Source organism: Fusarium graminearum, chromosome 1 (assembly GCF_000240135.3).
Source record: "Fusarium graminearum PH-1 chromosome 1, whole genome shotgun sequence".
Lineage (NCBI taxonomy): Eukaryota > Fungi > Ascomycota > Sordariomycetes > Hypocreales > Nectriaceae > Fusarium > Fusarium graminearum.
In genome coordinates, this window is record NC_026474.1 from 6,810,140 (window position 1) to 6,825,562 (window position 15,423).

Below are 15,423 nucleotides of genomic sequence, written 5' to 3' on the forward strand. Positions count from 1 at the left end.
AATTTATGGTTGTTTGCAACTTGGCTTGGCTTGGTCCGCGCTTGAGCTGCGACCTGAGGGAGGCTTGCAGCAACACCGCATGGCAACCCAACCCAAACGAAAGCACTGTCATCTCTTTGTGGCAATTCTTGCGCATCCTTCCCTAGCTCCAACGTCGGTACGCGCCGAGACTCTATTGTCCGTCAATGGTCCTTTCTTCAGTAGCGACAAAAGTGAAGTATCGATCATTCAGGCTATCAATTCTACTGTGCTGCTATACGCTTGCTCAACTACCTTGAATAGTCTTCAGATATCCCATTCGCCTCTCAGCCCTCGGATCCTGTCCGAATCCTAATAGCGTCCTCTGCTCTTCTCATGGATGCCTCCTTTCTAACCAGACTGCGCCTCGGTATCTCTTCTATGCCGCAACAAAACGAAAAACATCAATCCGAAATGAGCAAAACCTTCACACCTTTACCAAACCATTCCAGCTCACCTTGAGAGGTTGTGCAACCTTGAGGCAGTCAGATTTCGACAGACACAACCACCAAGGTCCGCTTCCATCCACATCCTCACCATTACCTGCTCAGTTCCCAACCGAACCTCGGCTCTTTCTATTGAAAGACGGTCGTCACAGTCGTAAATGTCTTCTTGACGTTGTGCCAAATCAACGCAGCAGTGCCAACGACGGTGAAGAGCTGGAGAATCTCCCATGGCTGCCTTGTCTTGACCTCGGTCTCGATGTAATCGACCTTACCGCCTTCCATGCGAGGGAACCGACCAGTCGTCATATACTCTTCCATCAGTGCATTCTTCTTATACCACTCCTCGCGAAGCCAGAGATCAAAGGCCTTCTGGTCGTCAAGGGGGATATCGCTCAGTCGGAAACGACGCCAGTGAAAGTTGACCGACTTGGGCGGGCGTCCTTGGAAGTAGGTGCTAACCAGTCCAAAGTACTGCTCACCGAACCCACCTCGGCTATATTCGTCCGTCAGTCGACAGTTCATATGCTGTGTAACGAGGCTTACAGGTCACAACTTACGGGATTCCTTCATACGCGACAGTGCAATCATAGACGTAGTCGAGACTTCCCTTGAGCTCGTTCAGACAGAAGAACATGCCAGTGCTCCTTGGAAGCAATACGTGCTCGGGGTCCTTGAGGTCCATCTTGGCGGCCCAACCTGCCGACTTTCTACGTCCATTGTTGGAAAGATTGGTGCCTTCAGGGAACAAGAGCAGCCACATCGGGTTCATATAAGACTTCCCATTGGGGTCGACCTTGGGCTGCTTCAATTTGTTGAGGCGGTACGCCATTCTGGGCTGATCGGAAGCCATCTTTCTTGACATGAAGATGAATCCGTAGATTTGCATGCCCAAACCGACAATTGGGATGCGCCTGAGTGACTCCTTGAGAATGATGTAGATGTGGCCATGCATACTTGGGGAGTTGGCATAGGCAATCCACCAAAGGTAGAGCCAGTCTGTGTAAATCTACGACCGGAATTAGCACACAACCGTTTTGCGTATCGCATCGCTTTCCTTACCTGATGATTGGCGATGAGGACCAACCGCTCAGGAAACTCAAACTGCACTCCCCCGTCGGACCGCAACTTAATCTGTCCAGCGACCGACTCGTCACCGCTCACTCGAATGGTTGTCGGGCCCCAGATTTGGGTCATGAGAGTTATGGTCAGACCGAAGAAGCCCTTGGTCATGGCTACGTAAGCGTAGTACCAGTCGCGGTTGACAAAGTACAACGGCAAACCGATGAGCTGGGTGAGGAAAATGCTACCATCATGTTAGCCATGGTGCGGTCAATTTGATAGTTGGTATGCGTACATGACGATACATGTGTTGAAGTAGAGAGCGAAACAGGAGCCACGGACTATTTGCATAAAAGTTCCATAGCCGTCCTTTCCTGATGGATGCTCTTCCTTTGGTAACGGGTTTTCCCCCTTGGCCAACGACTCTTCAGTAATTCCAGCGAGGATTTCTGGTGCTGGGGCTGCCGTCGCTGACGGGTCAGCGTTTGTGGTATCAGCCATGGCGGCGCCTAGCTATAGTGTGCTTGCTTGCTTTTGTGTTGTCTATCTCGGCCGATGTGTTTTGTACGAGGTGTCACGGCGAAAGAACGAGCAAAAAAAGACAAAAGAGCGCTCGCGGGACTGTTATATCTCGTGTTTGCCTCGTCAAGATGGGTATCGCAGAGCTGAGCTGAAGACGAGGGGTCGCGTGGCACAGGCAGTCAGTCCACAACTGTAGAAGCCTCGTGGCAGCAGGCGAACGGCTGTCGCAAACTTAGCTAACAAAGCTCCAGATAAAGGTAAAGAAAGGTAAAGGCGATGTTGCAAAGGAATATAGTCCAAGTTGTAGCATGTGATTAATGTCTGTGCTTGAGCATGAGCATGAGCATGGGCTTATTATTACCGTACCTACATACTAAATATGCTTGTCTGTTCTTCGTTAGCTGCTAGCAGTAGGTCTAGTGACATCAGGCGGATGCGTCGGAGCTGGAGGGCTGAGGTCCTATGACGCCCTTGCTAAAGACGGAGGAAGGAGCGGTATTTGACCAATCACAGCCTGGCAATATCAGATCTCGCAGCTGTTGGATCTGCATCTACAGAAGCTATCGCGGGGTTCAACATGACAATCTACAGTGGAGGTCATTCACATTCTTCACCTGATCGCTTACTGTCTTTAAGGTTACAAGGTTTGAGTCGATTTAAAGGGTCCAGATACCGTGATCTGATCCCTTGAAAACTCTCCAAGCGAATGCATCCTCATTATTTTCGAGAAATCATGGTACTGAGAAAGGCAGGCGGTGAAAACAACCCACCTCTAGCTTCGTAAATTCTGCCATAACCATCGCAAAGCCTCTAGCTGCCGTCTTCGGCGTCATCCATAGTCAAATTTAATCAGCCTAGACAGGCATCTTTTCTTCTCGAAAGCTATGCAGTATCATTTGTGCCATGTATAGAAGGACCCTTATAAGAGGCCTGGCGCCCTTCCAGCCCAGACTTTATCAGCGACCAACACGTCCATTCATTGCTCAACTACCAACCTCGACTTGTATTCCACAAACATGCCGTTTTCTATCGACAACGTCCACCCGCCGAACCTCGGAAATTCGCAGCATTGCAGAACTACCAAATAGAATAAACCCGCGATATCTCCAAAGCACCAAGCCTGGATCATCACTCCTATCCTTAAACTGGCCCAAGCCGCCTCAGAACCTTCTCATCATCCACAAGCTGTACTCGGAAGCAGTTGTCGACGCCGTTGTCAAGTTTTCCACCTATCTTCGCAATGAGTATCCCGAAGTCAACCTCGTCTTCGAGCCACGCATCGCCGAATCGCTAAAGGAGCATCTGGATTTCCCAATCTACGTCTCAGACTCTCGATCCAACATGGCAGACAAGGTTGACGTCATTGCAACATTTGGAGGAGACGGCACTGTTCTCCGAGCTGCTAGCTTGTACAAACTCCATGGTTCTGTTCCTCCGATCCTTTCATTCAATATGGGAACGCTAGGTTTTCTCGGAGAATGGGATTTCAGAGAATACAAAAAGGCTTGGAGAGAAACATTTATGAGTGGCAGTGACGTTGCTACGCGCGAAGCCAACTACCCTCGAGGTGAATGGGATAAGACAACTCCAGTGTCTTACACAGCATGGGATAGACACAAGGGGAAGAGCATGGGAGCTCAGAGAGCTTCCAAGGTGCTGCTGCGCCATCGCATCAAGGCTGACGTGTATGATCCTTCGGGAAACAATATCAACCATTGGCTGTCAGATACATTATCGAGCGAGGCCAAGTCGGGGGCAAAAGCGCTAGCAGTTCCTCACGAACCATCGCCATCGCTTAGAGCAATCAACGAGATATCGGTGCATCGAGGATCTCATCCTCATTTAGCGATTATCGATATTTACCAGAATGGACACTTTCTCACCGAAACTACGGCTGACGGTATCCTGATTAGCACGCCGACAGGCTCGACAGCATACAGTCTAAGTGCAGGCGGTCCTATTGTTCACCCACTGGTCAAGTCCATTCTTATCACATCCATCAGTCCTTGCAGTCTCAGCTTTCGATCTCTAGTACTTCCACTAGACACCAAAGTCACCTTGCGGATGAGCAGGAAGAATCGTGGTCGTGAGCTTGATCTCAGCATTGATGGCAAACGATGCGCCGGAGTCTCTCCGGGAACTGAGATTCGGGTGGAAGGTGAATTCATTGGACGTGCTGGACCTGGCGAAGAGTGGCATGGCGGTGTGCCATGCATGATAAGGACCGAAGATGATGACCCTTGGGTTGGTGGATTGACTGGTCTCCTCAAGTTTAACAGCACTTTTGGACGAGAGCCTGCGGGTGATGAATTCGCCGATTGAAACCAGCTATGAGATATGTTGATGACAATGTATGCACATTGAGACTATGTACTGCAATATTTGATACCCATGCTTTTATCAAAGGACATAAGATGACATCGATTCTAGGGCTGAACATGCTGGTATGTAACCCAAAAAAGGTGATCCGCTTTAGGATACAAATGAATACCAAACCCAAGAGTCTGATCCAAACAGGGGACAATGATTTTCATTGTTTCCCTTATGGTTTCAACAGTCAATGTTTCTACACTGAGAGCATGATAACCAATTGAAGTAGAACAGCGCGTGCTCTGTAATAAGCTTGCAAAAGAGGAATAGATCGTTCCAATTCTCCGCATCGGCCGATAAAAAGTGAAGCCATGCCGCCATGGTTTTGTCCGCGGACAAGGGTCTGAGCTAAAATTGTGATGTGGTAAGCGTTCCTGGACCACTCAACACGAGAGATTGCTCCCTTTGGTGGTAAATGGTGATCCACGATGGGTGCATGCATGCCTGCTGACAGATGGCAGTGCAGTGGATTGGAATCCACAACGTGATACGAGGCTTATAATTGTTTAATCCACAGTGAGATTTTTTAGAAGCTGACATGATGAGAAGTTTGATCATTTGTCTTGGTCGATACACTGCCTTTCGCTCATCAAAGATGTGTTGTACGATACCAAAGGTAGGTAGTATGTGTCTAAGCGCTCTTTGAATGGATCTCTGTGTCTGAATTGCATGACAACCAGACGTCACAAGAGCCGCCAAGCCGTCTTGGCTCTGGAAAATTAGAGCTCAGGGCATTCCCTTTAATTTCTCTGGACAGGGATTATCGTTCTACGAGCGAGAACCCTAGGATTTCAGCAGTGGCCAGTGCTTGATCTTCATGGAAATGTCGTTTGGCATTTTGTGTGTTGCGGATCTTAATACTCAGCCTTTGGTGATCTCGCAGCAAAATATCCAGAATAGGGGAATGGATCCCTGGCTGAGGTGAGGTCATTCCATCCCGAGGCTCAGCTCAGCGGACATAATCCGCTAGAATGAAGTAGCGGGTGTACCTGGAACGGCTTTGAGGCTTGTGAGTGGCTGCTTCGGATACGGGAAGGATGTTCTGGAGCCCCTGTAGCGGACCCTACTCTAACTGTCACTTGTAAACGACGAACCTAGTACTCGGGCAGTAGAGCTGTAGATGGAGAGCAAAAGGTCATGCCTGTCACATGGAACGAACAAGACGACAACATACGCGTATCAACGTTTAATTGTAGCATCTCAAGGTTCTACTGAGCTTATCTTCAACGATAACCGTCCTCTATCTGTAGTGCAACTCTAAAGTCACACAGGCTGTACCATTGCATCAGACCGATACAGCTCAGAGAGGCGGCGCAGGGCTGGGCAAGGCTTGGCGTTCAAGTCACAGAGGGACTTTGGACTTTGAGGGCGCCTGTAAGAAATTGGTGCCCTCGGCGGCTGATGACACTAGAAAAAGGAATGGAGAAATAAAAGAGTAATTGTCTTGTTATTTATATACAGTCGCTTACTCCCTTCACCCATTGTTTAGACATTTATATATGCTTCAAGCTTAAAAAGTGCCAAAAGTAAAAAAGCACGGATCTCAAAAACACAAGAAACCGTTTCCAATCAAACTCGCACCCCACATCGAATCCTTCCCCTTCTCTCTTACAAGTAAAGCAACCCTCGTGCGCTTTCTTGGATTTCATTTTAGCATTCCCTTTTTTTTTATTCTTCGTTTTATTCTTCATTTAAAAGGGATTTCTCTCATTCTTTCTTGTTTCGTACTATATATATCGCATTTCTTTTTATTTCCCCTTTGCCACTTGGACGCATCCAACTGTGAAACACCAACCTTGTCTTGTTCCGCAACATCTTCGTCGATCGCATAACCGTTCTCGAACCGATTTATCGACAACAGTACCAATTCAACTTATCGACTTCGTTCCTTTTGGTATCTTTACAGAATCTTATTAGTTTACCGTCTTCTCATCACTCTTTTTATCTTGCCCGAGGCCACAATTAATATGGCTATCTCTTCGGGCCTCGCCCTTTTGCTGGTAGCCAGCGCCGCCCTGCAACCCGTTGCTGCCAGACCATCCAGTAAGTCGAAACTTCTATGCGGTCGCGTGCGCTCGCACACTTCATGGTTATATTTTGAGGCGCATGGAGGTTATTGTCATGTGGTGTCATTTCTCACCTGATTACGGGTCCTGGATCGAGGCTAACCGCAACCTAATCGCAGTCGACGACGCCTTTGTCGCCATCTCCAACTCAGATTTCTCTCCCCGATCTGTGTCAAAACGAGGCACTCCCCAAGCTCCCGACGGTTATGTTCCCGCCGAAGTCGATTGTCCGAGCACGCGCCCGACCATTCGAAATGGCTCCTCCATCTCGAGCATGGAGCGCGACTGGCTTCCCAAGCGCCGAAACGAGACCATCTCCCCTATTCGAGACCTTTTGAAACGAATTGCGATTCCCGGTTTCAACAGCGAAGAATATCTCAAGGATGTCGAGAAAAACGCAACAGCTCTGCCAAACATTGGTCTCGCCGTCTCTGGTGGTGGTTATCGTGCCATGTTGTGTGGTGCTGGTGCACTGGCGGCTTGGGATATTCGCTCCGACGGTAGCGATAAAAATGGAAACCTCGGTGGTCTTTTGCAAAGTGCGACATATCTCTCAGGTCTTTCCGGTGGTGGATGGCTCGTCGGCAGTTTGATGATGAACAACTTCACTTCTGTGCAGGACAGCGTGCAATATCCTGGTCTCTGGCAGTTGGAGAAGTCGATTCTGGAGGGTCCCGAGCGATACTCGCTGGTTCAATACTACAATACCATTTTCGACTCCATATCAGATAAGAAGGATGCTGGCTACGAGCGATCGCTCACTGATTACTGGGGCCGCATGCTCTCGTACCAACTCATCAACGCAACAGATGGTGGTCCTGCATACACCTGGTCTTCCATCGCTGATGATCCCGACTTCGCTGAGGGCAAGGCCCCTATGCCTCTCATTGTCGCTGACGGTCGTGCGCCCAACGAGAAGATCATCTCACTCAACGCGACCAATTTCGAGTTCACTCCCTGGGAGCTTGGCTCCTACGACCCCGTCCTTGAGGGTTTCGTTCCTCTCAAGTATGTTGGTTCCGAGTTCGACAAGGGAAAGCTGCCCAAGGACAAGTCCTGTATTGCTGGCTTCGATAACGCCGGTTTTGTCATGGGAACTTCCAGCAGTCTTTTCAACCAAATTGTTCTATACTTGAACGAGGACGACAACAACTACGTCCCCGACGGTGTTCCCAAGATTGCCATCGAAGCTGTAACTGCTGTTTTCGATGCTCTTGGTGATGAGAACAACGATATCGCTGACTGGACCCCTAACCCCTTCTACGGCTGGAACCCCGATGAGAACCTAAGCGCCGAATCTGAGCGCCTCACTCTTGTTGACGGTGGTGAGGATCTTCAAAACATCCCTTACTACCCTCATCTCCGAAAGGACCGTGAGGTTGACGTTGTCTTCTCCTTCGACTCCTCGGCCGACACCGAATTCAGTTGGCCTGATGGTGCATCTCCCATCGCCACCTACGAGCGCTCTCTTACCAACATCTCCAAGGGCTCATCATTCCCTCCCGTCCCCGACAAGAACACCTTCCTGAACCTGGGCCTCAACACCCGCCCAACCTTTTTCGGCTGCAACGCTACCAACATGACCGAGCCCACTCCTCTCATCGTCTACATTCCCAACTACCCCTACGTCTACGCCTCCAACATCTCCACCTTCCAAATGACCGTCAACTCCTCTGAGCTCTCCGCCATCATCGAAAACGGCTATGCTGTCGCCACCATGCTTAACGGCACCCGCGACGAGAACTGGCCCGTCTGTGTTGGCTGCGCCATGCTCGCCCGCAGCTTCGACCGCACAAACCACACCGTGCCCGAAAAGTGCCAGGAGTGCTTCACAAACTACTGCTGGAATGGCACCATCGACAGCAGTGATCCCGGTGTCTACGACCCTAAGTTCATTGGCGACGAGATTCAAATTGAGAGTTCTGCAACAAAGATGGCCAGCAGCGCCTTCGTCGCTATTGCAGCGTTAGCAGGATTCATCCTCGCCATTTAAATCTGAAAATAAGAAAAGAAAATGAAAGAGTTTTTTGCACAAACGGGAATAATATATACATATATATACCACGTATTGGAGTTGTTGATTTTTATCTTTATTTATTCATTTTGAAGCATGTTCTTGAGGAAATGCATTGCGAGGGGGATATATCTCGGTTGAATAGACGATGAGTCTGAGGCTCGTCTTTTTGCTATACTTGAATTGGAAGGGTTGCATGGTTTGCTCTTTAGGATACCTACTCTAGTACTATGGTCAATCTAAATGATTTCGCGCCCAATCTTTATGTCATGTTGAAGTCGTGGTCTTGACACTCTCACTTTCATACACACTGGAAGCTGTCTAAGCAGGCTATGAGACATGACAACGCGTTCGATGTCATGTGTTTCCTTGTCTAGTATACAGTTCAAACTACCTCTTAGCGGGTGTCGTTACTCTATCTGCAGGGTATTAGAAACGTTAGCTGCTTGCAGCATAAAAGGCAAATTTGTTTATGCGGTTTGGGTCAAACTTCCAAGTGATTTATTCTAATATATTAAGGCTCAGTGGTTTATCTCTCTGTTCTTTGCTAGTCTAGTCCATAGAGCTGATCTCTGGAAGAGGCGAGTCCATTTGACCAAATGGGCAAACTTCGTCATACCCAATATTATATCTGTGCTTTCTTATACTTGTGTTTAGCTCACCACCGTACCGATGATGTAGTATACTGTCTTCTGGCTCCTCCAATAGTTTGTCAATCTCTCGAGCGATACCCAGCGACCATGCGTACGAATTCATCCCTTTATCAAAAGCCTTCCACATACAGTCAACCTCGCTGAGTATGGTCAGCCCAGCAGCGCCGACACACCCGATCAGAAGACACAAGCAAAGCCTCCTCGATAGTACCATGCCCTTCCATTCAATGTTAATGAACAAAGGAACTGCAAATAACATCACGCTTGCAATGCCTTTGAAGACCCGCAAGAAAGCAATAGGCACTGCATCCTTGTAAGAATAGACCAGGCACTCGCGGCCCGATATGGCCATGACATCGATGTTCTCACCTATTATGATGAGAATCGCGATCTCTGTGAAGAGGATGATCACTTACGAACGATAGGGGATCTAAAAGCATCCAATTGATCTTCGTCAATCAAGTTTTCGAGAATCATGCGAATTTTAGTAATGGCCCGTTGAGCAGTCAAAGACGGAGGTTTGTTCTTTGAGTTCGAAGTACGGAACTCCATTTCCATTTCCAATGAGAATGTCTCAAAGAAATGGGTTTTCTCGCTGTTCATATTATTTTCCAGGGGAAATTGGGATACCAGGCGCGGTTGTGAGGAAGGCTGTGGCAGACCATCATACTGCGTGATAGGGTGCATCCTCGTGAGTCGAAGTGCGGCTTCTTCGCAGCGGCTGTCAACATCTGCGTAACGTTTATTGTCTATTCCCTCGTGCAATATACAAACGGGGTATGCCGTTAGTAACGCGAGGCATTTGCTAAAAAAATAAAATAAAATAAAAGGTTATTCGTCAGGACTTTAGGCTGGCCGAGAGGAGAACTCACAAAACACGGCGTTGTAGTATCTTTTGCCGTGCTTCATATTCGATCCGATTGATTATCAGATCTCTGACTCTGACAGGATCAGTAACTTGTGTGCTTTTGAGAAGTGATGTCGCTATTGTGGTGGCCGTGTGCCCTACGCGTTCCATTCCGACTCGTGCTCCTCGCAAACTGAGAAGTTTTAGCTTCATTTTCGACGTTACGACGGGGAGGATTGCAGACGTGATAAGGCCCTGAGCCATGGAAAAGGCTGAACCGACAATGCAGACTTCAAAGAAGAAGGGGAGAAACTTGGAGCGATTCTTGGTATCCGCAACCCTTCGAAAGATGCTCCTGCCTTCAAATGCCCCTTCGAAACCAGTGGCACTACCGTCTGGTGAAGCCCTGCGTACAGGCATTTCCCCTGGTGCTTGGTCTGCAAATTCGTATGCAGCCTGAGTCAACCAAGTCGTAACGAACATGGACCATAGAAACACCGCGATAAATTGAAAGGCCAAACGTCGGCAATTCCCAGCAGTCCCGAGTTCCTAGTTGATGTGCCTGGAACCCTCCGGATGGGCAAACTTTCCCTCTATCCGGTGATGATCGCGGTCACGATGATGGTTAACGCAAAGTTGGATGAAAAGTCTGAGCCACCTGAGGGATCCGTTCCAATTATTCTTCTTGAAATCCCGCACTCCCTGGGCTGTTTGTTGTGACTGCGAAGCTGCCACAGGGCAGCAACCTTTCTCAAGATCGTTCAGGTTAGAGGAGCGACGTCGATGGCATGAAGGCTGGATGGGTGGGCTAACTCGTCGAGAAGAAATCGGCGATGGCGGTTCAAAGCTGTCTTTTGGGAAGAACAGCCTCGATAAGTATCGGGGGAGCCTCGTACGGCTTCTCGTCATAGTGTATGGGACGGGTGGCAGATATCAAAATGAATGATTGATGTGTATATGATGTTGCTTTCAATGATAAAGACGCCCAAACAGAGGGAAGAGTCAAAAACACGAGGATACAAGATGAAATCTTTAGACCTCCTCCCTCTAAGAATGCCAATAGGATTAACATTTGTTGTGCCTTCCTCACAATAGGTCATTCTGCGGAGAAGATGCTCCGCAACCGCAGGATAATGGAAGGAGCGCAGCGCAGTATACACTTGGCTTTCTTATTCTTCATTAAATTCATTATATCTTAGCAAATGCTTCAAGCAAAAGTAACGTCCTTGCCCGTCTTGGCACTCTCGAAAACACCCTCGATGATCTGCAAAACATCCCGAGCCTCGCTGGCCTTGACAGGAACATCTTCTTCCTTTCCAGTCTCGACGGCCTTGGCTAGCTGAGCATAGAATGCCTTGTAAGTAGGGACCTCAATTGACGATAGAGATTGTTCCTTGGCCTTCTCATTCTCGTCAACGACAATCAACTTGTATCGCGCAGGGTCTTCCTTTCCGAAACCCTCGTCGGTAGCCTTTGTGCCGGCCTTGAGTGCATCTTCTTGCGTATCAAGACCCAACTTACGGAAGCTGCCCTTTGTGCCACGGACCCAGAAGCGAGGCTGCTCAAGCTCGGCACTAAGAACGCTAATACGGATGTTGACGATGAGACCATCAGGGTAGGTCAGCTCAGCTGAGACACCATCGGGGTTCTCAAAGTCGAACTTGCCGCTGCGCTGAGATAGGAGACGACCGTGGACAGACTGGGGCTTGCCAAACAGGACATAAGCCTGATCGATAAGATGGGTTCCCAGATCAAAAAGGGCGCTACCACCCTGAGAGAGAGGCAAGTCCAACTTCCAGTTGTTGGAAGGAACCATTCGGTAACGGTCAAAGTGGTTGTCAAACTGGAAGATACGGCCCAGTGTACCCTCAGAGATGAGCTTCTTGAGGGTGACAAAGTCAGAGTCCCATCGTCGGTTCTGGTAAACGATGAGGAGCTTGCCGTTCTGCTTGGCAATCTCGATGAGCTTGTCGGCCTCGGCAGAGGTGGGAACAAAAGGCTTCTCAGTCAAGACATGCTTTCCGGCCTTGAGAGCAGCCTTTGTGAGTTCAAAGTGGTTGTTGGGAGGAGTACTGATGATGATCAGGTCGACATCGGAGTCGGCAAAGAGCTGCTTATAGTCTGTGTAGTGCTTGATGTCGGGGTAGTCAGCAGGCGCTGAGTTGCCCTCCTTGGGAGATCGCTGGACAATTGCATGTAGCTTGAGCTGAGGAGTCTGAGTGAGGAAGGGGATGTGGAAGATCTTGGCGGACATGCTATTTGAGTCAGCTGATTGAAGTGGTGAGATGTCATGATAATGAGGTGAGCTTACCCATATCCCACGATACCAACGTTGAAAGTCTTTCCGCTCATTTTGACTGTATTTAGATGAATTACTTAAAGATGATGAACGATATCACAAGTGGGACACTCTTTTCTTTATAAATGGTCGATGAGAACACTCACATGAACTAGATATTACTCCAAACTGTTGGATGATTCCGTCATGATGCGGAGTTACTCCCCACGGTTACTTGCCAAGCCATTCTTGGGGGCTCTGGAGAGTTCCGAGCTCTACGGTTGGTTCACAGCCTTCGAATAAAGTGGATTTGACCGAGAAGTCGGGGGAGGTTTGGAGAAGCTGAGAAGGTCCAAGCGAGAGAACTTCAACCACTTAGTCAAATTTTGACATCTTTTGGATTACAAAACATTGAAACGACCCTTGATTATGACATATTTGCATGCTAGAAGAGGAGAGAAGAGAAATTCTGTTCCTGGTGAGGGATATTGGTTAGATGCGGAAGTTCCTGTTTAGGAATGGCATCTCTAAGACTGTGGCGGATGTTGAAGGACTGTAACAAGTCTATATCACACGATAAGCTCAAGTTATCGATACGACAAGCTGCAATAGCCTTCCGAGATGAGTGGATGCAAAGGCCGATGGTTTCGGCGCCGTCGCCGGGCATTTTGTGTCTCAAACTCGGGGTGGGTCCCGGGTAGACAGGCCGTCAGTATGTACATATAAATATCGATGATAACGGCACCGGCCAGATCTTTATAAGTGTGTTATGCGATGGTTCTGCGATTGTGCCAGATAGGGTCCCGATACTTTAGTCAGGCGTATTCTTTCGGCCTCTGCAGTAGGTCCTACAAGTTGCAGAGGCTGAAGACCGAGAGGTCTGTCGACATCATCGACGATTGGGTTGAGTGCAGCTTGTGTCCAGTTTTGGATCATGTATTTAGAGCATACTACTATGCGTGGGGAGTTGTTTGTCTGGATGCGGTCTTGCTTTGCATTGCAATACTGTATATTGCTTGTATGCATACTGGTGATAGCTGAGTCAATCAAGGTACATACAAGTCAAGGTAAGAACTCTCACTGGAATGCAATAGGACATAGCTACCGTAGCATCCTCTTGATCAACTGTGTCATCGCTATGAGGTATATTCCTGTTTCGGCTTCCTTCAACCACAAGATAGGTCAGTGTCCTGTTGAGCAGCCTTGGCTGATGTACACCAACCTGCCAAACCCGACTCATTCACCATTACATCAACGCCCAGAGATAATACCCTGTAGCCAACTTCCAGTATCTCAAGATCTTGCTTAACCTCTGCGTCACACCATGCTTCATAGACCCTTCTCGAACAGGGGCACACAAGACTCACATGGCCGAGTCTCGACGTACGTCACACTAAAGATCTATCCGTGATCTTGGTTAGAGAAAAAGCCGTTGAACTTTCTGTTATAGTAATTCTTGGAACGGCTGCAATGACGTTATTGCTAACCGTTGAGCGCCAAGAGACAGGGGTTCACTCTGGCAGAGAATGTGGGATAGTGAACAGTCGTGATTGGTGGTAATTCAAGGGTTGAACATGTAGGAAAACTGGCAGATCAAGGAAACATGGGACTTTGTCGCTGTCTGTAGGATTGTGGGCATTCTGTATTTAGTCGACACGGCACTTCAGTATCGGAGATTACTGCATTGTCTTGTTCTCACCCTAAGAGCAGCTGAATGTAGATCCCATCATATGCTTCATCTTTTACCCTCGGTCTAAATAGTAAACTTGGCCAACCTTCCCTTTTCTACGGTCGGTAGTTCCGCGAGGTTAAAATTGTGTGGCAACGCAAAGTGGCCCTGTATGCAAACCTGAGCTGAGATGGTTGCATTCTTCCCTCCAGCCTTTCCTTTGAGGCTATTTTAATCCTAGACCTGGTAAGACTGCAATTTGACATGACGAAAAAATATGTTGGTCCCTACCCTACTGCGTTGCTGTGCCGGTCAAGTACATTCTGTACCTTGCAATAAAGCCTCATCTCGGAGGAATAGGTGTCTTTTCGTCACCATCCTTTTTTACGTGTGTGGTATATAATTGAGAACTTATGCATGAGGAAATGCACTTGCGTTTATGTCAAGATATTAGATCGTGTTCTTGTGAAAGGTTATGCCTTGCATTGCATCTCAGCTCACACATAGTAGGTTTTGCAAAACACCAAAAAAAATATCAAAACTTGATACTATGGGTTCGTTCTTTGTTGCTGAACAGAAGCGAAAAAGACAACATGAACCCTGGTTTCGCTAGTAACGCTTGCCAAGTCGGCAACGGCGGATAGACGATGCGATGGATGGCCCCTTGTCCTCGTCTCCCCCATCTAGCCATCTCATCAGTCGATTCGAACTGAGATTCCCCAGCAACAGCTGAGTTGGCTCAGATCAGAGGCAGAGACAGGCAAGCAGTACACAGTGCCGCAGGACATGTGGGTTTTCTCTCCTTTGACTCTTTTTCCCATGTGAGTCCTCGGCGTGGCGGTCGAGAACGAGCGGGCGGTTGAGTAGGTAATAATGCATTTGTCCATGGTAGGAAGGCAGTCAGTCTCGATCCCTGGCAAGTGACAGGGTCTTTTATTCCCGTTGTGGGTGTGTTTACCGGGGTTATTTGTTTCTGATGGTGGAGGCGTATGGACAGAGAGACATGATGCGGGGAGGTTGGCACCATGACCAAAGGAGTGTAGCCAAGTTCTACAGCATTGATGAGAATAATGAAGTTTTCTTTGCAATTCAGATCATAATCACATATGAAAGGGATAGTAGTTAAAGGAAAAAAGTAATGTTGCATTCATGATACCATTCAAGCTTTGAGACTCTTCCCTTTGAAGCCAAGTTCAAGTCTGTTCGCCATCTGACTTGAACTTGAGTCGATCTCAATATATTCTCCATCAAATCAAAAACTAGCAGCCTTTTTGTTCCCTCTGTTCCTGCATTTCTTGACGTACCATTCCATTTTCTAGTTGTAGTGGTTGGTATGCTGTAACTTCAGCTCATTAAACTTTATAGAACCTGTTTTTGCCATCCAACTCACCAATGTTTGACAACGGCTCTAGTTCATCTCGTTCCGGCAATCGGCCCTCGGGCTTCTAACATATTCCATGGGATCTAATATAACCTTGCGG

General features: G+C 48.1%; 6 protein-coding genes across 6 annotated transcripts; 3 read left to right on the forward strand and 3 right to left on the reverse strand.

Moving 5' to 3' along the window:
• Positions 1–198: 198 nt before the first annotated feature.
• Positions 199–2,340, reverse strand: FGSG_02071 (uncharacterized protein). Its single transcript, XM_011319644.1, has 4 exons — positions 1,819–2,340; positions 1,524–1,767; positions 1,022–1,470; positions 199–957 (listed from the first exon to the last, which is right to left on the reverse strand). Exons 1-4 carry the CDS (start codon positions 2,022–2,024, stop codon positions 594–596), a joined length of 1,263 nt encoding a protein of 420 aa, XP_011317946.1. The 5' UTR covers positions 2,025–2,340; the 3' UTR covers positions 199–593.
• A 608-nt stretch (positions 2,341–2,948) lies between these two features.
• On the forward strand, positions 2,949–4,367 carry FGSG_02072 (uncharacterized protein; the record flags this gene model as incomplete). The annotated part of the gene is made up of 1 exon (XM_011319645.1): positions 2,949–4,367. One exon carries the CDS (start codon positions 2,949–2,951, stop codon positions 4,365–4,367), a length of 1,419 nt encoding a protein of 472 aa, XP_011317947.1.
• A 2,015-nt stretch (positions 4,368–6,382) lies between these two features.
• On the forward strand, positions 6,383–8,474 carry FGSG_02073 (lysophospholipase 2; the record flags this gene model as incomplete). Its single annotated transcript, XM_011319646.1, has 2 exons — positions 6,383–6,458; positions 6,601–8,474. The coding sequence occupies 2 exons, from the start codon at positions 6,383–6,385 to the stop codon at positions 8,472–8,474; spliced, it is 1,950 nt and encodes a 649-aa protein (XP_011317948.1).
• A 573-nt stretch (positions 8,475–9,047) lies between these two features.
• FGSG_02074 (uncharacterized protein) lies at positions 9,048–10,415 on the reverse strand (the record flags this gene model as incomplete). The annotated part of the gene is made up of 3 exons (XM_011319647.1): positions 9,048–9,517; positions 9,565–9,953; positions 10,021–10,415. The coding sequence occupies 3 exons, from the start codon at positions 10,413–10,415 to the stop codon at positions 9,048–9,050; spliced, it is 1,254 nt and encodes a 417-aa protein (XP_011317949.1).
• Positions 10,416–11,202: 787 nt separating this feature from the next.
• FGSG_02075 (uncharacterized protein) lies at positions 11,203–12,347 on the reverse strand (the record flags this gene model as incomplete). Its single annotated transcript, XM_011319648.1, has 2 exons — positions 11,203–12,250; positions 12,307–12,347. The coding sequence occupies 2 exons, from the start codon at positions 12,345–12,347 to the stop codon at positions 11,203–11,205; spliced, it is 1,089 nt and encodes a 362-aa protein (XP_011317950.1).
• A 303-nt stretch (positions 12,348–12,650) lies between these two features.
• Positions 12,651–13,833, forward strand: FGSG_02076 (uncharacterized protein; the record flags this gene model as incomplete). Its single annotated transcript, XM_011319649.1, has 4 exons — positions 12,651–13,114; positions 13,368–13,454; positions 13,552–13,656; positions 13,724–13,833. The coding sequence occupies exons 1-4, from the start codon at positions 13,048–13,050 to the stop codon at positions 13,831–13,833; spliced, it is 369 nt and encodes a 122-aa protein (XP_011317951.1). The 5' UTR covers positions 12,651–13,047.
• Positions 13,834–15,423: the final 1,590 nt, after the last annotated feature.